This window comes from Saccoglossus kowalevskii, chromosome 9 (assembly GCF_978046115.1).
Source record: "Saccoglossus kowalevskii chromosome 9, keSacKowa6.1, whole genome shotgun sequence".
Lineage (NCBI taxonomy): Eukaryota > Metazoa > Hemichordata > Enteropneusta > Harrimaniidae > Saccoglossus > Saccoglossus kowalevskii.
In genome coordinates this window covers 3,103,553-3,127,226 of record NC_140649.1, presented here as the reverse complement: position 1 = coordinate 3,127,226, position 23,674 = coordinate 3,103,553, and the positions used below count along the sequence as shown (strand labels likewise).

General features: G+C 38.2%; 1 protein-coding gene across 1 annotated transcript; it reads left to right on the top strand.

The window, feature by feature from the left end:
* The first annotated feature begins 3,626 nt into the window (after positions 1-3,626).
* LOC144349264 (sushi, von Willebrand factor type A, EGF and pentraxin domain-containing protein 1-like) lies at positions 3,627-22,072 on the top strand. Its single transcript, XM_085503539.1, has 6 exons — positions 3,627-9,897; positions 10,215-10,499; positions 11,014-12,036; positions 12,407-12,529; positions 19,971-20,061; positions 21,173-22,072. The coding sequence occupies exons 1-6, from the start codon at positions 3,627-3,629 to the stop codon at positions 21,198-21,200; spliced, it is 7,821 nt and encodes a 2,606-aa protein (XP_085359665.1). The 3' UTR covers positions 21,201-22,072.
* The last annotated feature ends 1,602 nt before the right edge of the window (positions 22,073-23,674 follow it).

Genomic DNA, 23,674 nt, shown 5'->3' with positions numbered 1-23,674 from the left:
CAACTAATTATAAACAATGTTTTTCCTTTTTTCGCTTATCCCAGCTGTCATTGCATGCAAGGTTATAGTGGTATATTATGTGACATTGATATCAATGAATGTTTATCAGCACCATGCAGTAGTACATCAACATGTTTGGATTTAGTTGGCTCATATCAATGCATTTGTCCACCAGCTTATTCAGGTGTCCACTGTGATATAGGTAAGATTAATGTTTATTACTTGTCAAGAACAATTTTATAATTTAATTTCATCTAATGTACAATAACAACTCAGTTATATACTCACATTGATAAATATGTTGTTTTTTTTAAATAATTTTTAGTATTTGATTTATTGAATTGCTATTTCTTGCAGAATTACACAGTAATTTCAGCATGTTATTTGAGTTTTCTGGCACAGTGGATTACGTTGAAATGAGAAATAGTCTGCCAGATATGGTGGAATTCACACTAGCATTTTGGTTGAGGACATCAGATAAACAGAACTATGGAACAGTTATATCATATGCTGTAGAAAACAATAATGATAACTTCAATACACTGGTGATTACAGACTATAGTGGGTAAGATATCTTTAATTATTATCAATTTTATTGCTGATAATTCAACAAGTAATATAAAAGTATTTTACGAGTTGTCAGTCTATTTCTTTGTCTATCTAGGTGTATTCCTGGTCTATAGGTGTATTCCTGGTCTATAGGTGTATTCCTGGTCTATAGCCAAATTTCGCGGCATATTTTATCACAATGAATTACAGAAGGTTATAGAAACTAGTATTGTTGAGTTTAAAATGTATCCAAAACCAATAAAGGTCTAGTGGATTGGATATTCCAATAGTTAGAACACCAAATCTCTGAGCTAGGTGAAACAAGGTGTACTTTGACAGTATATTTACCAAATTTTTGTATTTCCAAATGTTACCGACACTGTGGTTCAAAGTGTTAATCATGTGAACTAAATCTTTGTTTTAAGCTTTGTTCTGTATGTAAATGGTGAGAGTATAGTGACTGATGTGACAGCCAATGACGATATATGGCATCATATAGCTGTGACCTGGTCATCAATACAAGGTGTATGGCACATATATAAAGATGGTAGTTTAGCAGCCACTGGCGATGCTCTTTCTCCTAATTATATTTTACCAGGTAATAATTGAACTGTACGTCTGATTTATGATGGTTCTGATGTTCTCTAGAATATGAATATAAATTACAGGCATATTACGAACAAATGGATATTCGAACTAACTACATCAATACTGTTGATGTCTTTATTTATGAATGATATTACAAAGCATGACATCATTCTATTAAATAGTACTGTAATAAGGTAATTTGATTTGAATGATATGTTTATTGTGACAGTGGGATGGAATATTTTTTTGAAAACAACCCTAACCAAAATAAAAAATAATTTTGTATTACACCATATGTTTCATAAGTAGAATGTATTTAATTTATTATTTTTTCATGCATATTATGGCATCATACTGGGTAGGTAGGTCATTAAATAAGTTATCTATCTGTCCAAAGGTGGTGGTATACTAGTTCTTGGACAGGAGCAGGATACTTATGGTGGCAGTTTTAGCGCACCAGAGTCATTCGTTGGACAGCTATCAGTTCTCAATATCTGGGATAGAGTATTCACAAAAGAAGAAATTGACAACATAGTTTTGAGTTGTCAGGATTACCATGGTAATATCAAAGCGTGGCCTGACTTTTTGCAAGGAATCCAGGGAAGAGTCCGTACCATTGATTCGAAAGATGTTTGTCATGGTAGGTTTTCACGTTAATTACATATCGACACATCATTCTTAATACTTGTTTGATTCACTGAATATACTTAAATTCACCTGGTGCATTGATAGTAGTGAATAATTGTGATGCTTTGAATTAAAAAAATTGTTGTAATTACATCATAATTGTCTCATCTTGATCAATGATTATTTTATATATTGTATTGTTTTCACATTGCTGATGACCTTTTCACAGGTTGTCCTTATCCAGATCCTCCTAGGAATGGATCAATACGTGGATTATCGTCATCATTAGCAGCTCCTGCAGCTGAAATACGATTTAGTTGTGATCCTGGTTTTGATCTTGTTGGGTATCATATAAGTAGATGTCACATACACAACAACTGGATACCAGAACCACCTAATTGTAAAAGTGAGTTACTATTCCACAGTGCCAGTCACCATAATACACACTGCAAATGTTGCCATGTTATGACATGTATGTTTAAAACATACATCTAGTTCAGTATTGCCATAATTAAAATTTTGCCAAACCATTTTTATGGAAATTTATTTCTATCAAATGTTGACTGTTAGATGTTGTATTAGATCTGTAATATTTTCTTTACCTGTATAATTATTCTGTGCTGATATGCTTTGGTGACAGGTGATTTATGAGGTTGAAATATAGTAGACCATTTTAGACCGTGCGTCTGTGATGCAAATGGTGACATTATTATTGAACAAGGCAAATTTCCTCTTGAGATACTTTAGACAATCCAAATACTAGGTGCATTTTGAAAGTGTTCCAAAAACACTATTACAATGTTACCCATTGAGATTTGAGATTAAATCATTAATGGGTGGATGGACACAAACTAATGATGAACAAACCTTTATATGGTTAGTAATAGTGAGCATAAAATTCCCAACAGTGCATTAATATCTCTAAACTATCTCCGCGAAAAATACTGGCTAAATGTACTTAATCTCAATGTCCCCCCTATGGAATAATATAACATGAATTGTATAAAGGTTTCTAAATAATAGTGCAGTAATATTAAGCAAATTAAAATACTGACTTGAAATACTCTTGCTTTCCTTTACAGTACAAAAATGTAGTTTTCCAAGTGACATCATAAATGGTAAAAAAAATATGACTTCTCATTCCTATGGTGGGGTAGTTAAGTGGTTCTGTAAGCATGGTTATACATTGGTTGGAAATGCAGAGATAACATGTAAAGAAAATGGCATATGGAGTGGGTCAAAACCAACATGTCAGAGTAAGTTCTTTTTATGTGTCTTGTAATATACAAGTCCAGCATTTTTACCTAAACATAATTACCTAAAACGTACATAATTAAAGCTTGGTAAAATGCGCAACAGTCAATGTCGCCATCTTTTTTATTTGAGCCCCATACTTTGCAAATGACGACCACCATCCTTTAAATGACATCAAACTAAGTATATGTATATACTTACTGTTTTTGTGTTGAATATCCAACACTTATTTGCAATTAATCTGCAACCATTACCTGCAATATCTGCGATTAGTAAATTTGCATTCTAATTAACTACTTTCTTGTTGAAATCATACCAGTTTACCAGTTGTTACTTTATATTTTCCACTTATAGTTATACAATGTGATGATCTGCCCCAGGTATGGCATGGAACAGTAACAGAAATCAGCAGAACAATATTAACTTCTGGAAGTATAGTGACATTTGGATGTGACCCAGGATATACACTTATAGGAGACAGTGCAGTCAGGTGTGAACAAAATGGAAACTGGAGTGCAGTGCCTAAATGTGTACCTCGGAAATGTGAAAGTCCATCTTCTATTGATAATGGAAAAATAACTTCAACTGGATCAACCTATGGTGATACTATGAAGTACAGTTGTGACAAGGGACATTATCTTATCGGAGAAGACAGCAGGAAATGTGACATTAATGGAAAGTGGAGTGGTAATGAGCCTGTCTGCCAAGTGGTGACATGTAAACACCCTACAAAACCTGATCATGGAGATGTTTCTGTTAATGACCATACATATGGGAGTATTGCTGAGTTTTGGTGTGAAGCAGGATATGTACTGAAAGGAAACAAAACAGCTAAATGTTTCGATTCTGGTGACTGGGTTTCTGCACCAACATGTGAGCCAGTGGAATGTGGTCTGCCAGAGAATCCCCTCCATGGCACAAGAAACGTGACCGGGGTTGTCTTCAGAGATACTGTTACATATGATTGCGATTATGGATACAACTTGAGTGGGGTTAAGATTCGTACATGTCTGGAATCCAGTTTATGGAGTGGAATCGCTGCAGAGTGCATCCCTGTGTCATGTGGCAAACCAAAAGATGTTGATGATGCTAAACACATTGGTTCTAACCATTATTATGGTGGTTCAGTGATATATAAATGTAGAGAAGGTTATTTGATGACAGGACATGATAATACAACCTGCCAGGCAAATGGAGAGTGGAGTGAGCCACCAAGATGCAATCCTGTAAAATGTGGTTTTCCAAAACAGATTAAACATGGAAAGTTGACTGTGACAGGCATAGAACTACGACAGGTTGTAATGTATAATTGTGAGGTAGGTTATCAGATACAAGGTACTTCAAGACGCATTTGTCAACCTTCGGGTAACTGGAGTAATCGTGATCCCAGTTGTGAACCTGTTGAGTGTGGTCCACCACCTCATGTTCCAAATGCCAACAATGTAGGTAATAATTACACTTACAATCAACAAGTTGTGTATTCATGTAAAGTTGGTCATGAAATGGCTGGTGCAGCTATATCAACATGTACAGCAAACCGAGAGTGGACAACTCCACCTGAGTGCCGTCCAATCAACTGCAACCTACCACCTGATGTTGAACATGCTTCTTCCGTTGGTCATTATACAACCTTTGGTAGCACTGTCAATTACACTTGTGACAATGGGTATTTAAGCAAACATAACTTGGCAATTACATGTTTGGCTGACAGAAACTGGACCCCTGCACCCATATGTCAGCCTGTAAATTGTGGTACTCCTTGGTATGTCGACCATGCTGTGATAAATGGCTCACAGTTTACTTACTCTAAATCAGTCACATATAGTTGTGAATTAGGATATATATTAAAGGGTGATGCAGAGCATTTATGCCGTGCAGACGCCACATGGAGTGGAAGTTCTCCAGTCTGTGAAATTATTAACTGTGGAACACCAGATGTTGTGCATCATGCTGAATATACTGGAACTAACTTTAGTTATGGTTCCATCTTGGAATTTAACTGTCTATCTGGATATACAATACATGGGAATGAGACTGTTATATGTCGTGAAGATGGCAAATGGACACAGGTTCCACACTGTGAACCAGTAAACTGTGGAGCACCTCAATCAGTGCCAAATAGCTTGATTGAAGTTAGCGGAAACACCTTTGGTGATTCTGTGAAATATGATTGCAATGTGGGATACAAGTTGTATGGAATTCACGAAATAACATGTCTTGCTGATGCACAGTGGAGTGATAATGTCCCTGTATGCCAGATTATATCATGTGGCACACCATATAATGTCACACATGCAACATATACTTCAACTGGAGATGTTTATAACAGTGTCACTGAGTATGCCTGTGATGAGGGGTATGATATGATTGGCGAAGACACTATAACATGTTTACATAATGAGGAATGGGCAGCAGCACCAATATGTGTTCCTGTGGATTGTGGCACTCCTCACAAAATACACCGTGGTTCCATTATATTTAGTGGTCAGGTATTTGGAGACACAGTAGAATACAGTTGTGATAAAGGTTACAAAATAATTGGCAATAAACAAAGAAACTGTCTTTCAACTGGTAGCTGGAGCAGTCAAGAACCAGAATGTAAACTAATATCATGTGGTGAGCCACTGAAATTAGATCACGGCCGTTACACAGCAAGGGCACATGTGTATGGCAGCAAAGTTGAATATTCCTGTCACAGTGGTTATGAACTAGCTGGAAGCGCTACAGTTGAATGTCTCGCTACTGGTCAGTGGAGCCAACTTCCAATCTGTCTGCCAGTTTCATGTTTTGTACCAGAGACTATCCCACATAGTATTATTACAGCAACGACTTACACTCATGGCAGTATTGTCAGTTACGAGTGTGAAACTGGTTATCAGTTGAGAGGTAATCATCAGAGAACATGCCAAGCTGATGCCAGTTGGAGTGGAAAACCCCCAACTTGTGATATAATTCAATGTGGTCCTCCAGTTGATGTGAATTACGCTGTAGTTAATGGGGAGAATTATGTGTATGAGAGCATAGTGGAGTTTATATGTGAGCCTGGCTATAAGATGATAGGCAATAGTAATGTGATATGTCAGGAAACTGGTAAATGGACAATACCTCCTGTGTGTTCCCCAGTTAGCTGTGGTCCCCCAACAAGTGTGTCCCATGGCAGTGTTCTAGGTGAGGGTTACACATATAAGCAAACTGTACAATATCAATGTGATGTAGGGTACATATTAATTGGTGAACATGAAAGAACTTGTCAAAATGATGGTTCATGGGGTGGGGAATCTCCTGTCTGCCAGATTATTTCATGTGGCCCACCTAAAGTTGTTGATAAGGCTACACAAACTGGTGATAGATATACCTTTGGAAATGCGGTAAATTACAAATGTGACGTAGGATATAGACTGCAAGGAAACAAAACAATAATATGCCTAGCAGATTCAAAGTGGACTGCCGGTCCCATGTGTAATCCAGTAGATTGTGGAAGGCCAGATGAAATTGATAATGGTGTGGCAACTGTACATGGTACAACTTTCAAAGAACGTACAACATACACATGTAATTTGGGATATCTTCTGGAAGGCGACAGTCACAGAGACTGTTTAGAGGATGGCAGCTGGAGTGGTGAAGCACCAGAATGTCGAATAGTAACATGTGGAACAGCTGTTGATCTGCACCATGCTTCACATAATGGAAGTGGTATTCATCAGTATGACGATGCAGTACACTATAGGTGTCATGTAGGATATGAGAAGCAAGGATACCATATCGTAAAGTGTACAGATACTGGAGAGTGGACAGATCAACCAACTTGTCAGCCAGTTTCTTGTGATAGACTGGATAGACTAGCGAATGGTAGGATTCAGACCAGTGGACACACCTACCAACACAATGCAACATACAACTGTGATAAAGGATACCACTTGCTGGGGAATTCTGTACGAACATGTTTGGCTAATAAAACATGGAGTGGAGTGTCTCCAAGTTGTGATCTCATCAGTTGTGGAACACAGCCAGAGATTCAGCATGCAAGATCTGATAACAGCAGTGAGCATACATATGGAGCAGTTGTTGAATTTAGTTGTAATTCTGGATATGTCTTAAGTGGTAACAGCACAATAATATGCAAAGAAAATGGTCAGTGGACACATCCACCAGTATGCACACCTATAACTTGCCAGCAGCCAGATGCTGTGGAAAATGCTATTGTTAGTTCAAATGGACATTCATACAAACATAAGATTTCATACCGCTGTGACATTGGCCATCAACTCATTGGTGACAGTGAGCGTGAATGCTTAGCTGATGGTAGCTGGAGTGGAGAAGCTCCACTCTGTCAGATTATGTCATGTGGACTACCTCATGAAGTAAGCCACGCAGATTACATTGGAGGTACCTTTACTTATGGCAGTTCAGTGAGATATTCATGTCATAGTGGGTATGACCTAAAAGGCTATAAGGTTATAAGGTGTTTGATGAATGGTGTTTGGACCCCAGGACCTGTTTGCACACCAGTATTATGCAAAGACTTGGAACAGGTTGATAATGCCATTGCAACTTTTACTGGTCAAACCTTTGGACACAGAGTTATCTATGCCTGTTATACAGGGTTTCAACTCAATGGTGATAGTGAGAGAGTATGCCAAGCCAATGGAGAATGGGATGGTGAGTCACCAGTCTGTGAAGTTGTAAGGTGTAGCCGACCCCCCAATGTCAGATTTGGTCTGAGCAGAGGAAATTATAATGATGAATATGATAGCTTTGTTCGTTACATTTGTAAACCTGGATATAGAATAACTGGAACACAAACTGTAAGGTGTGAAGCATCTGGTAAATGGAGCACTCCTCCTAGTTGTGTCCCTGTGAAATGTACTCAGTTGACTAATATACCACATGGCACTGCAACCACTCTGAGAAACACCTATGGTGGAAGTGTTCTCTATGACTGTGAACAAGGATATACATTAATAGGCAGTAAGGAAAGAATTTGTGAAGCAAGTGCTACTTGGAGTGAAAGCCAACCAACTTGTAGGATTGTGTCATGTGGTCTTCCGACGGATGTTCCCTATGCTTCACACTCAAGTAGTGATTACACGTTTAAAAGTACTGTGTCATACATCTGTGATCCCGGTTACGAAATGGTGGGAGATGCCACATCAGAGTGTCAAGCCAGTGGTAGCTGGACAGCAGCTCCGGTTTGTATACCAGTCAGTTGTGGCCAACCTGCAGGCATCCAGCATGCATCAATAATTGGTGATGATTTTAGTTATGGGGATACAGTTAAAGTGGAATGTCATTCAGGTTTTTACATACAAGGAGAACAGTTGTTGAGGTGTCAGACAAACAGAAAATGGTCAGCACGACCTGAGTGTATCATTGTGACATGTGGTGAACCAACACCTATCCTCCATGCTACAGTAGTAGCCCATGAATTAAATTATGGCAACAAAGCTGAGTATAAATGCTTTACTGGATATGAACTACGCGGCAATAACATGGTGGTATGTCAATCAACCTCAGAATGGACAGCTCCTCCTGCATGTGAACCTGTGTCATGTGGGCCTCCACCATCATTGGACCACGCTACAACAACCAGCACTGGACACAGATTCACAGATGTTATCACATACCACTGTGATATAGGGTATAGACTGGAAGGACAGGTGGAGAGAGAATGCAATGCCTATGGCCACTGGAGCGGAGAGTCTCCGCAATGTTTATTGATTTCATGTGGAGCTCCTGAAAAAGTTAGTAATTCAGTGCAGATTAATACTGCCTATACATATAATAGCATAGTTACATACAATTGCAAACCAGGGTACGAGTTAATAGGAACAAGAGAGATTGTCTGTACAGTTAATAGTGAGTGGACTCCAGAACCTCCAGAGTGTAGAATTGTAAAATGCCCAACCCCAAAGCCCATTGTGAATGGTCAGATTCATGGAACTGAATACACATTTAGTCATGTGGTGACTTATACCTGCAAGTCTGGATACAGACTGGTGGGTATTGGAAGCCAGACATGTTTGATGAACAAAACGTGGAGTTACACTCAACCAAAATGTGAAGGCATCAGTTGTAAACCACCAGACACTATTGCCCATGGACAGGTTGTGGGTGATACATTTGACTTTGATAGTACTGTGCAGTATGTTTGTAATGCTGGTTATGAACTGGTTGGTACAGGCATTAGAAAATGTACAGCAGATTCATCTTGGAGTGAAGTAGCACCATTGTGTATACCTGTGGTATGTGGCACACCACCACATGTTGACCATGGCAGATACTCTCTACAACATGGCGATGACTTCACCTATAAAAGTAGGGTGCAATACAGATGTGATATTGGTTATACGGAAGATATCGATGGACTGCTAGAATGTGGTGAAGACAGTAGATGGTATGGACGGGTACCAATCTGTCACAGGATCTCTTGTGGTGAGCCTCAGCAACCTGAGAATGGTTTCATCAAATCTGGCAACTTTCTTTACCAAGACACTGTACAATATACCTGTCTTCCAGGATTTAATTTAGTAGGACAGAACACACGTGACTGCCTGTCAAGCAAGCAATGGACTGGTCATGTGCCACTATGTGAACCAATATCTTGTGGTCCGCCTCCTGTTGTGAGATTTTCCAAGGCACATGGTGTTCAGTACACCTTCAACAGCACTGTCTTGTACACCTGTCACAGGGGTTACAGCACTGTTGGTGAGAGTGAAGTGAGGTGTTTAGACAGTGGTAGCTGGTCTGATGATGTACCTACATGTGTTCCTGTGTCATGCGGTGTGCCCCCAAGACTAAGGAATGGTAATTACCATGGAATGGAATATACATTTGGTAATTCCTTACATTACTACTGTCATCCTGGCTATACCATTCAAGGTGAGCTCATCATATTCTTGTGGTCATATTCTAATACATTCTGTTTGTTACTCACAAATGTGTAGGTTCATTCAAAAGGAACAGTGTGTCACGTCACTTTACTCATGTCACTGTACATAAACAATCCCCATGCACAGATGACAGGAATTCACATTTCAGATTCACTACAGAATTCTACTTTTAAGCAAAACAAAAGTAATCAATAAAAGCACAACAATACAATAATGCATGAGACACCCTTAGGACTTCTCCAAACAATGAGTGTTGATAATGAGTGCTTTTAATACATGTCATGATAACATTTCTCCAATCTGCAGGTAGTCCATTACAACACTGTGCAGCTAATGGTCAATGGAATGGTACTACACCACAGTGCGTACCTGTGCAATGCAGTGCTCCAAATTCCATCAAATACGGAACAATTATTGGTACTATATGGGCTTTAGGTAACACAATACACTATGGCTGTCACACTGGGTACCAGCTACTTGGTAATAGTAGCCGAACATGTCAAGCGAGTGGAGAGTGGAGTGGACAGACACCAACATGTCAACCAATATCATGTGGCAATCCACCAGTATTGGAACACAGCTTTATATCAGGTAGGCTGGAAATGCATAGTATAGGAACAAGTTCATACTGCATGAACCTCCAAGCACACAAACCCTCGTTCACTTTCACAATTCAATTTTAAAGTGCCTCAGAAATGTATGATGTTTGCTTTGCCAAAACTAATTATTTCTTTTGAGAAATTATGAATGAATTTTGTTTTTGTCAAAAAACAACAAATTTTCAGTGTAAAACTATTGATATGTAATTATCAGAGAGCCGATAAAGTCAAGAGCTACGAGTTAGGGGGTGTGGTTCAAACGCAAAATAAACTACATTTTTTTCCGCTTGATACTTGCATAAACCAAGCAAGATCCATCTAAACATGAAAGCTTGTGTATCACAGTCACTTTAACAATTCTTTACAATGATGGTAACCTCGATCTTCATCTTTTTTTATTTCTGAACTAAACAAATAAGGTTTTAAAAGGAATTTATGCTTGGATTCCAAGTTTCAGTCAACAGTTTGCCATACATTGAACTCTAACCTGTGATCTGATACTGTAGGTGGTAATTACAACTATGGAGACTATGTGGTGTATGTGTGTCAAGATGGATACATATTACATGGAAACAGTGTGCGTCAGTGTCAAGAAGATGCTCGCTGGAGTGGTGGGAATGTGACATGTGATCCAGTCTACTGTAGTGAAATAAGCTCACCAGTGCATGGCAATGTAATTGCATATGATTACAGCTTTGGTAGTAAGTCTTACTATTCATGTAATGACGGGTTTACTCTGAGAGGAGCTTCATATAGAACGTGTTTAGCAAGTGGCGACTGGAGTGGACAGGTACCAAGATGTGAGCCTGTGTCATGTGGACCAGCACCCGCAGTATCAAATGCAGTGACGTTAACATCTGCCAATAGAGTAGCTTACAAAAACCAGCAATTTGTTTTCGGTAATTCAGTTTGGTTTGACTGTCAAATAGGATACAGACTTGAAGGGAAAGTTGTGGTAGTTTGCAATGCTGATGGCAATTGGTCTGAACCTCCAACATGTCAGCCTCTTCAATGCAGTGCACTGGCTAGTATCGATCATGGATATGTTACTTCACCTGGTTATACTGTCAACACCACTGCAATGTATGGTTGTTATGATGGTTATGAACTACATGGAAGTAGCACTACAGTCTGTCTAACTGATCAAACATGGAGTCACCCCCAACCTGTTTGTCAACCGATTTCATGCGGACAGCCCACAAAATTGAGCAACTCTGTGTTGCAAAGTTTGGATTCAGAAACAAGTTACAGAAGTATTATCAATTACAAGTGTAAAGTTGGATACAGACTGATTGGTAATGGAACATCAATATGTCAACATGATAAAAGGTGGAGTCCTACCACAGCTGTTTGTTCACCTGTAGACTGTGGCGCATCTCCTGATGTAGCTAATGCGGTTAAAACTGGTTCTGGACATTATTATGGTGACACAGTCACATATAATTGTGGTCACAGTTATCAGTTGGAGGGACCTTCTGCGATACACTGTGGAGATGATGGGCAATGGCAAGGAACACCAATATGTGTTGGTAGGTTATACCACTATATGAATATCAATCCTTATAACAATAACCAAATAATGGTCAAATGATCTGTAATTAGACAACAGATTGTTTTTATCAAAAATGAATATTTAAAAAAAAATATTGGAATATTAATCTAAAGAGTCAATATTTTTTTTATTTAAAACTGTACTGATCAAAGTTCTGTTGGATTTGGGATTCCATTTCAGAGTTATATTATTGGATTGAGCTGTATCAGTTCTCTCTATATCTCCTTCTCCTTGTATCTTTTGACCTTTCAAGGGTTTGTCGACAATTGACTTTCTAAGGCAAAATTACAGTATTTAAATAATAGTAAATCACTTACTGATAAATATCTGTTTTTATATATTTTCAGAAGTGAGTTTTGAGAGCATAGAGCAGGCCATATGTATATTTCCTTGTTTACATGGAGGTACATGTATAGCACCATATCAGTGTAAATGTCCTCCTGGGTTCACTGGTACAAGATGTGAAATTGGTAAGTGCAGTTATGTTTGGTGTGTAATTAGTAAGTCTAGTTGTGTTTGGTATGTAATTGGTAAGTGCAGTTATGTTTGGGGTGTAATTGGTAAGCCCAGTTATATTTGGGGTGTAATTGGCAAGTGCAGTTATGTTGGGGTGTAATTGGTAAGTGCAGTTATGTTTGGGGTGTAATTAGTAAGTGCAGTTATGTTGGGATGTAATTATCAAGTCTAGTTATGTTTGGGGTGTAATTGACAAGTCTAGTTACTTTTGGGGTGTAATTGGTAAGTGCAGTTGTGTTTGGTATGTAATTGGTAAGTGCAGTTATGTTTGGGGTGTAATTGGTAAGTGCAGTTATGTTTGGGGTGTAATTGGTAAGTGCAGTTATGTTGGGGTGTAATTGGTAAGTGCAGTTATGTTTGGGGTGTAATTAGTAAGTGCAGTTATGTTGGGATGTAATTATCAAGTCTAGTTATGTTTGGGGTGTAATTGACAAGTCTAGTTACTTTTGGGGTGTAATTGGTAAGTGCAGTTGTGTTTGGGGTGTAATTGGTAAGTCCGGTTATGTTTGGGATATAATTGTTAAGTATTGTTATGGTTGGGGTGTAATTGATAAGTGCAGTATTGTTTGGGGTGTAATTAGTAAGTCTAGTTACTTTTGGGGTGTAATTAGTAAGTCCGGTTATGTTTGGGATGTAATTGGTAAGTCTTGTTATGTTTGGGGTGTAATTGATAAGTGCAGCATTGTTTGGGGTGTAATTAGTAAGTCTAGTTATGTTTGGAGTGTAATTACTAAGCCCAGTTAGGTTTGGGGTGTAATTGGCAAGTCTAGTAATGTTTGGGGTGTAATTGGCATGTCTAGTTATGTTTGGTGTGTAATTGTAAGTGCAGTTATGTTTGGGGTGTAATTGGTAAGTCTAGTTAAGTTTGGGATGTAATTGGTAAGTGCAGTTATGTTTAGGGTGTAATTAGTAAGTCTAGTTATGTTTGGAGTGTAATTACTAAGCCCAGTTAGGTTTGGGGTATAATTGGCAAGTCTAGTTATGTTTGGGGTGTAATTGGCATGTCTAGTTATGTTTGGTGTGTAATTGTAAGTGCAGTTATGTTTGGGGTGTAATTGGTAAGTCTAGTTAAGTTTGGGATGTAATTGGTAAGTGCAGTTATGTTTAGGGTGTAATTAGTAAGTCCAGTTATGTTTGGGGTGTAATTGGTAATTCCAATTAAGTTTAGGGTGTAAGTAGTAAGTCCAGTTATGTTCGGGGTGTAATTGGCAAGTCCAGTTATGTTCGGGGTGTAATTGGCAAGTCCAGTTATGTTGGGTTGGCAAGTCCAGTTATGTTTGGGGTGTAATTGGCAAGTCTAGTTATGTTTGGGGTGTAATTGGCAAGTCTAGTTATGTTTGGGCTGTAATTGGTAAGTGCAGTTATGTTTGGGGTGTAATGAGTAAGTCTGGGTATGTTTTGGGTGTAATAAGTAAGTCTAGATATGTTTGGAGTGTAATTACTAAGCCCAGTTAGGTTTGGGGTGTAATTGGCAAGTCTAGTAATGTTTGGGGTGTAATTGGCAAGTCTAGTCATGTTTGGGGTATAATTGGCAAGTCTAGTTATGTTTGGGGTGTAATTGGCATGTCTAGTTATGTTTGGTGTGTAATTGTAAGTGCAGTTATGTTTGGGGTGTAATTGGTAAGTCTAGTTAAGTTTGGGATGTAATTGGTAAGTGCAGTTATGTTTAGGGTGTAATTAGTAAGTCCAGTTATGTTTGGGGTGTAATTGGTAATTCCAATTAAGTTTAGGGTGTAAGTAGTAAGTCCAGTTATGTTCGGGGTGTAATTGGCAAGTCCAGTTATGTTCGGGGTGTAATTGGCAAGTCCAGTTATGTTGGGTTGGCAAGTCCAGTTATGTTTGGGGTGTAATTGGCAAGTCTAGTTATGTTTGGGGTGTAATTGGCATGTCTAGTTATGTTTGGTGTGTAATTGTAAGTGCAGTTATGTTTGGGGTGTAATTGGTAAGTCTAGTTAAGTTTGGGATGTAATTGGTAAGTGCAGTTATGTTTAGGGTGTAATTAGTAAGTGCAGTTATGTTTGGATGTAATTATCAAGTCTAGTTATGTTTGGGGTGTAATTGACAAGTCTAGTTACTTTTGGGGTGTAATTGGTAAGTGCAGTTGTGTTTGGTATGTAATTGGTAAGTGCAGTTATGTTTGGGGTGTAATTGGTAAGTGCAGTTATGTTTGGGGTGTAATTGGTAAGTGCAGTTATGTTGGGGTGTAATTGGTAAGTGCAGTTATGTTTGGGGTGTAATTAGTAAGTGCAGTTATGTTGGGATGTAATTATCAAGTCTAGTTATGTTTGGGGTGTAATTGACAAGTCTAGTTACTTTTGGGGTGTAATTGGTAAGTGCAGTTGTGTTTGGGGTGTAATTGGTAAGTCCGGTTATGTTTGGGATATAATTGTTAAGTATTGTTATGGTTGGGGTGTAATTGATAAGTGCAGTATTGTTTGGGGTGTAATTAGTAAGTCTAGTTACTTTTGGGGTGTAATTAGTAAGTCCGGTTATGTTTGGGATGTAATTGGTAAGTCTTGTTATGTTTGGGGTGTAATTGATAAGTGCAGCATTGTTTGGGGTGTAATTAGTAAGTCTAGTTATGTTTGGAGTGTAATTACTAAGCCCAGTTAGGTTTGGGGTGTAATTGGCAAGTCTAGTAATGTTTGGGGTGTAATTGGCAAGTCTAGTCATGTTTGGGGTATAATTGGCAAGTCTAGTTATGTTTGGGGTGTAATTGGCATGTCTAGTTATGTTTGGTGTGTAATTGTAAGTGCAGTTATGTTTGGGGTGTAATTGGTAAGTCTAGTTAAGTTTGGGATGTAATTGGTAAGTGCAGTTATGTTTAGGGTGTAATTAGTAAGTCCAGTTATGTTTGGGGTGTAATTGGTAATTCCAATTAAGTTTAGGGTGTAAGTAGTAAGTCCAGTTATGTTCGGGGTGTAATTGGCAAGTCCAGTTATGTTCGGGGTGTAATTGGCAAGTCCAGTTATGTTGGGTTGGCAAGTCCAGTTATGTTTGGGGTGTAATTGGCAAGTCTAGTTATGTTTGGGGTGTAATTGGCAAGTCTAGTTATGTTTGGGCTGTAATTGGTAAGTGCAGTTATGTTTGGGGTGTAATGAGTAAGTCTGGGTATGTTTTGGGTGTAATAAGTAAGTCTAGATATGTTTGGAGTGTAATTACTAAGCCCAGTTAGGTTTGGGGTGTAATTGGCAAGTCTAGTAATGTTTGGGGTGTAATTGGCAAGTCTAGTCATGTTTGGGGTATAATTGGCAAGTCTAGTTATGTTTGGGGTGTAATTGGCATGTCTAGTTATGTTTGGTGTGTAATTGTAAGTGCAGTTATGTTTGGGGTGTAATTGGTAAGTCTAGTTAAGTTTGGGATGTAATTGGTAAGTGCAGTTATGTTTAGGGTGTAATTAGTAAGTCCAGTTATGTTTGGGGTGTAATTGGTAATTCCAATTAAGTTTAGGGTGTAAGTAGTAAGTCCAGTTATGTTCGGGGTGTAATTGGCAAGTCCAGTTATGTTCGGGGTGTAATTGGCAAGTCCAGTTATGTTGGGTTGGCAAGTCCAGTTATGTTTGGGGTGTAATTGGCAAGTCTAGTTATGTTTGGGGTGTAATTGACATGTCTAGTTATGTTTGGTGTGTAATTGTAAGTGCAGTTATGTTTGGGGTGTAATTGGTAAGTCTAGTTAAGTTTGGGATGTAATTGGTAAGTCCAGTTATGTTTAGGGTGTAATTAGTAAGTCCAGTTATGTTTGGGGTGTAATTGGTAATTCCAATTAAGTTTAGGGTGTAAGTAGTAAGTCCAGTTATGTTCGGGGTGTAATTGGCAAGTCCAGTTATGTTCGGGGTGTAATTGGCAAGTCCAGTTATGTTGGGTTGGCAAGTCCAGTTATGTTTGGGGTGTAATTGGCAAGTCTAGTTATGTTTGGGGTGTAATTGGCAAGTCTAGTTATGTTTGGGCTGTAATTGGTAAGTGCAGTTATGTTTGGGGTGTAATGAGTAAGTCTGGGTATGTTTTGGGTGTAATAAGTAAGTCTAGATATGTTTAGGGTATAATTGGTAATCTCAATTATGTTTAGGGTGTAATTGGCAAGTCTAGTTATGTTTGGGGTGTAATTGGCAAGTCCAGTTATGTTTGGGGTGTAATTGGCAAGTCTAGTTATGTTTGGGCTGTAATTGGCAAGTCTAGTTATGTTTGGGCTGTAATTGGTAAGTGCAGTTATGTTTGGGGTGTAATGAGTAAGTCTGGGTATGTTTTGGGTGTAATTGGTAAGTCCAGTTATGTTTGAGGTGTAATTTGCAAGGCTAGTTATGTTTGGGGTGTAATTGGCAAGTCCAGTTATGTTTGGGGTGTAATTGGCAAGTCCAGTTATGTTTGGGTGTAATTGGCAAGTCCAGTTATGTTCGGGGTGTAATTGGCAAGTCCAGTTATGTTGGGTTGGCAAGTCCAGTTATGTTTGGGGTGTAATTGGCAAGTCTAGTTATGTTTGGGGTGTAATTGGCAAGTCTAGTTATGTTTGGGCTGTAATTGGTAAGTGCAGTTATATTTGGGGTGTAATGAGTAAGTCTGGGTATGTTTTGGGTGTAATAAGTAAGTCTAGATATGTTTAGGGTATAATTGGTAATCTCAATTATGTTTAGGGTGTAATTGGCAAGTCTAGTTATGTTTGGGGTGTAATTGGCAAGTCCAGTTATGTTTGGGGTGTAATTGGCAAGTGCAGTTATGTTTGGGGTGTAATGAGTAAGTTTAGATATGTTTGGGTGGAATTGGTAAGTCCAGTTATGTTCGGGGTGTAATTGGCAAGTCCAGTTATGTTGGGTTGGCAAGTCCAGTTATGTTTGGGGTGTAATTGGCAAGTGCAGTTATGTTTGGGATGTAATGAGTAAGTCTGGGTATGTTTTTGGTGTAATAAGTAAGTCTAGATATGTTTGGGGTAAAATTGGTAATTCCAATTATGTTATGTCCAGTTATGTTTGGGGTGTAATTGGCAAGTCCAGTTATGTTTGGGGTGTAATTTGCAAGTCTAGTTATGTTTGGGGTGTAATTGGCAAGTCCAGTTATGTTTGAGGTGTAATTTGCAAGGCTAGTTATGTTTGGGGTGTAATTGGAAAGTCCAGTTATGTTTGGGGTGTAATTGGCAAGTCCAGTTATGTTTGGGTGTAATTGGCAAGTGCAGTTATGTTTGGGGTGTAATGAGTAAGTTTAGATATGTTTGGGTGGAATTGGTAAGTCCAGTTATGTTCGGGGTGTAATTGGCAAGTCCAGTTATGTTGGGTTGGCAAGTCCAGTTATGTTTGGGGTGTAATTGGCAAGTGCAGTTATGTTTGGGCTGTAATTGGTAAGTGCAGTTATGTTTGGGATGTAATGAGTAAGTCTGGGTATGTTTTTGGTGTAATAAGTAAGTCTAGATATGTTTGGGGTAAAATTGGTAATTCCAATTATGTTTAGGGTGTAATTGGCAAGTCCAGTTATGTTTGGGGTGTAATTGGCAAGTCCAGTTATGTTTGGGGTGTAATTTGCAAGTCTAGTTATGTTTGGGGTGTAATTGGCAAGTCCAGTTATGTCTGGGGTGTAATTGGCAAGTCCAGTTATGTTTGGGTGTAATTGGCAAGTCTAGTTATGTTTGGTGTGTAATTGGCAAGTCTAGTTATGTTTGGGGTATAATTGGTAATCCCAATTATGTTTGGGGTAAAATTGGCAATTCCAATTATGTTTAGGGTGTAATTGGCAAGTCTAGTTATGTTTGGGGTGTAATTGGCAAGTCTAGTTATGTTTGGGGTGTAATTGGTAAGTCCAGTTATGTTTGAGGTGTAATTTGCAAGGCTAGTTATGTTTGGGGTGTAATTGGAAAGTCCAGTTATGTTTGGGGTGTAATTGGCAAGTCCAGTTATGTTTGGGTGTAATTGGTAATCCCAATTATGTTTGGGGTAAAATTGGGAATTCCAATTATGTTTAGGGTGTAATTGGTAAGTCCAGTTACGTCTGGGGTGTAATTGGCAAGTCCAGTTATGTTTGGGTGTAATTGGCAAGTCTAGTTATGTTTGGTGTGTAATTGGCAAGTCTAGTTATGTTAGGGGTATAATTGGTAATCCCAATTATGTTTGGGGTAAAATTGGCAATTCCAATTATGTTTAAGGTGTAATTGGCAAGTCTAGTTATGTTTGGGGTGTAATTGGCAAGTCTAGTTATGTTTGGGGTGTAATTGGTAAGTCCAGTTATGTTTGAGGTGTAATTTGCAAGGCTAGTTATGTTTGGGGTGTAATTGGAAAGTCCAGTTATGTTTGGGGTGTAATTGGCAAGTCCAGTTATGTTTGGGTGTAATTGGTAATTCCAATTATGTTTGGGGTAAAATTTGGAATTCCAATTATGTTTAGGGTGTAATTGGCAAGTCTAGTTATGTTTGGGGTGTAATTGGCAAGTCTAGTTATGTTTGGGGTGTAATTGGTAAGTCCAGTTATGTTTGAGGTGTAATTTGCAAGGCTAGTTATGTTTGGGGTGTAATTGGAAAGTCCAGTTATGTTTGGGGTGTAATTGGCAAGTCCAGTTATGTTTGGGGTGTAATTTGCAAGTCTAGTTATGTTTGGGGTGTAATTGGCAAGTCCAGTTATGTTTGAGGTGTAATTTGCAAGGCTAGTTATGTTTGGGGTGTAATTGGAAAGTCCAGTTATGTTTGGGGTGTAATTGGCAAGTCCAGTTATGTTTGGGTGTAATTGGTAATCCCAATTATGTTTGGGGTAAAATTTGGAATTCCAATTATGTTTAGGGTGTAATTGGTAAGTCCAGTTATGTTTGGGGTGTAATTGGTAATCCCAATTATGTTTGGGGTAAAATTTGGAATTCCAATTATGTTTAGGGTGTAATTGGTAATTCCAATTATGTTTAGGGTGTAATTGGTAAGTCCCGTTATGTTTGGGGTGTAATTGGTAATTCCAATTATGTTTGGGGTGTAATTCGTAATTCCAATTATGTTTAGGGTGTAATTGGTAAGTCCCGTTATGTTTGGGGTGTAATTGGTAATTCCAATTATGTTTGGGGTGTAATTGGTAATTCCAATTATGTTTGGGGTGTAATTGGTAATTCCAATTATGTTTAGGGTGTAATTGGTAAATCTAGTTATGTTTGGGGTGTAATTTGTGAATCTAGTTATGTCTGGGGTGTAATTGATAAATCTAGTTATGTCTGGGGAGTAATTGTTAAGTCTAGTTGTGTTGGAGATGTAATTTGTTAGTCTGGTTATACTTGGCATGTAATTGGCAAATTTAGTTATGCTTGGGAATAATTGTTAAGTTTAGTTAAAGGTGATGGTATATTTTGCACTGTTCGTGAACAAACTATGACAAATTGTTATCAGCTGATGAACCAAAGAATATTTTTGTTATCATAACCTTGCATTCACAACTAATTTCAGCTCAGTGTTCTGGTCGCTGTATAAGTAATGGTAGATGTATTGGACAGAATAGATGCAGATGTCCTCCAGGAAGGTCTGGTCAGTGTGACAGGTGAACATACTTACTATAAGATTTAATCACAATGAATTATTAATATTCTAATTATTACCACTTGCCACTGACTGAAGACACTCTACACATCCTTTGTGATTCCCAGAGAGTGCCACTTGAAAAAATCTTTATTATTACAGCTTGTCACTGAGGACAATATAGAAAAAGTTGTGTAAGACTCGGGGCTAATCTGCACTGGCTCGGAAGGTTGTAAATGATTAGCTAGTTTGAATTTGCATAACAATACTGACAATGAACGTGCATTCAACGCCACAAGTTTTTTTGTTTTTTTAGCCAATCAGAATTCATCTTCCGAGCCAGTGCAGATCAGCCGAAGACTCGCACCGACTTTCTGCAGAGGCAGGCATAACAAAAATCTTGTATTATTTCAACCTGCCACTGTGGGTACAGGTGCCATTTGAAAATCCTTCAATATTACAACATACCACTGAGGGCATTATAGGAAAAACCATTCATTGCAACTTGCCACTCAGATCGCCAGAAAGAAATACACATTATGACTTGCTGTGATCATGGTTCCCCAAATCAATTAGTAGTGTATGAGTGTGACACTGTCAATGAGTAAAGCACCGGACCACTACTAAATAGAATCTAAAATCAACAAAATTTGTCATTGAGATTGCTCTAGATGTTGCATGATAAACTGATTACCTACTTTGCTTCAAAACCTGCAGACTATTATCTAAGATACTAGACATATTTACATTATTTGTATGTGTAAATGTCAGGACTGTAGACAAAGTCTGTTGGTAACCTACAATTATTTGTATGTATAAATGTCAGGACTGTAGACAAAGTCTGTTGGTAACCTACAATTATTTGTATGTGTAAATGTCAGGACTGTAGACAAAGTCTGTTGGTAACCTACAATTATTTGTATGTATAAATGTCAGGACTGTAGACAAAGTCTGTTGGTAACCTACAATTATTTGTATGTATAAATGTCAGGACTGTAGACAAAGTCTGTTGGTGACCTACTATTATTTGTATGTGTAAATGTCAGGTCTGTAGACAAAGTCCGTTGGTAACCTACAAATTGCAAATTGAATTGGACTGAATTGGCTTCTAATTGTTTTCCTCTCTGCAATAGGAATCCCAGAGGGCGAAGATATCTGTGAGCAGTGGAAGAAATCTTCCAGATGAAGTCATTTACACTGGAGAGTCTACAATTAGACTTGCAGCTGATCACATACCTGGTTACAATTATTTGTAACATGCTGTAGTCATCACACAAATTGGAATTATGTGAACTTTTCTTGACAATAGCTTTATTTTTCTTTGCGTCAAGTAGGTTATAAAAATAATAAGAAAAACACGATTGGGTCACCAAACTCACTTCTATGAAAATTTTATTTTTATTATATTATCCCATACCATTATAACCCCAAACTGTGGCAAATTTAAATATTAACCACTTATTGTTTATGACATTCCCACCAAATAATTACGTAGATTTCATTAATTAGATGTCTTAAATCAATTGATTTGTTTGTTCAAGTGAACATTATTTCTTGAAACTAGTACCTGAAAAAGGATACCAGTAATAAGTTTTACCCGAGTGACCCCACACTATATCACTAAAGCCCAAAACTGGCCAATAATGATTCAGCCACCTCCTATCAGTAGTGAGCACTTCAGGAGTCATCATGCACAAATATTTAGAACTCAGCAGGATTTATGCCTGGCGTATAAACCCAATTAGTCCAAATTAAACACATCTAATTGTACAATTATGATGTAGAATTCAGTTGCATTGTTATCCATCATGTGGTATTTGAAGCTCAAGGTTTTTTGTAAAGCGCATACACGATAACTAACAAACTGTGGGATCATTCTACCTTCATTGCCGAATGTGATCAACACTGATAACATAAAATATCTTTATTTAACTGAGTAGTATTACACTATATGTAATTTCAGGAGTGGATTCTGAATTTTATTTCACTCAGCTCAGCTTCTATGTAAAATAAATATATCAGAATAAAACAAATCTTCCGATTTCAGTAAGACCCTGTATTCACCCAGAATTTGTAAAATTAACTGAAGTACACATAGAATTTTGTTGACAAGTCATCACTTGGATCAGAAGCATGATTACATATGTGAATGTAGTGAACTAGTAGCCATGGTAATAAATTTTGCACCCAAATATTTACAAAATATAGTGCATGGAATTTTCATGAAACTGGTCAGTATACAAGCACACAAAAATAATACTTCTAAAACGACTGTAGGAGCCGTGTTTGTGACAAAATTTTAAAACTAGCGCCGAAGGCGCATATTAGTTTTTATGTTTATATAAGAGATTGCATACTTACCTTTGGTTAATGAAATTTTAATTTCATAAACAAATGGGATAATTGCCAATTATCATATAATACTGGTTAAATAAAATCGAAATAACAGTGGATAGCTCCCGTAGGGGGCGTCCTTCCCCTGTCATCTGATTTGCATACTTCCAGATCTTTTTGACCACGATATTGATTCGTAGCTATTTATCTGGGGTGGTTTTGGGTGGGAAGGTAAGTATGCAATCTCTTATATAAACATAAAAACTAATATGCGCCTTCGGCGCTAGTTTTAAAAGTTTATTACAGAGTATTGCATACTAACCCCTTTGGTTAATGAAATTTTAATTTCATAAACAAATGGGACAGATTACCAGAGAATATCTCTTGGCAGATAAATACTACCCCACCTGATTATGGAATTGAAAAAATTCCATCCCCCCAACTGTATAACTCCCGCTAACTGAATAATTCTTGCAGTTGCGGAAAGTTACATGCCCTATTGTTTCGTTACAACTTGGCCTGTCACTAGGTAGCCTAACGAGTGTAGGCCCTGTGACTCGGCCGCTAGGTCTTTCAGGTAATAAGAGAGAAAAGTGTTGCTAGTTTTCCAGGACCCGGCTGCTAGCACCTGGGCTAAAGAAGCTCCGCTAGCAAATGCCAGTGTATTACCTATGCCTCTTAAGTCATGCATCTTGGCAGTGACTTTGCCTGCCTCTGTGCTCAAATACTTATCACTATAAGCGTGGTAAACTGTCTCTTTTACCCATCTCGCTAACGTGAATTTCGACGCCGCTGAGCTTTGTTTACCTTTTTGGTAACAAACGAACATCGACCTTTGACCCCTTCTGACCCCGGAAGTACGTTTCTTATAATAAGCTAGCGCACGTACCGGACAAAGAATTCTGTCTTGTTTTTCATTGGAAATATTGCTCAGTGCCGGGATAACGATCGGAGTCGCCGTCTCGTGCAGTTTCTGATTTTTTCCTCTGAATTTTACTGATGTCATTAAAATCGCTTTATCGGGATAAAACACCGTAAAATTGTCTTCAAATGACAGAGCGTGTATTTCGCTAACTCGCCTCCCTGAAGCGAGTGCTAGTAGAAAAACAGTCTTTTTCGTCCAGTCCTGTAGTGACGCCAATTCCTTCGGTTCGTATGGGAATTGTCGTAGCGCTTCAAGGACTACTGACAAGCTCCATGCAGGTGCTTTGTACCTCTCAATGGGGCCCGCCTGTGTAATAAAGCCCTTGAACAGATCGGAGATTGTCGGGTCATCCGAAATGTTTTTGTCTAGGCTTAGT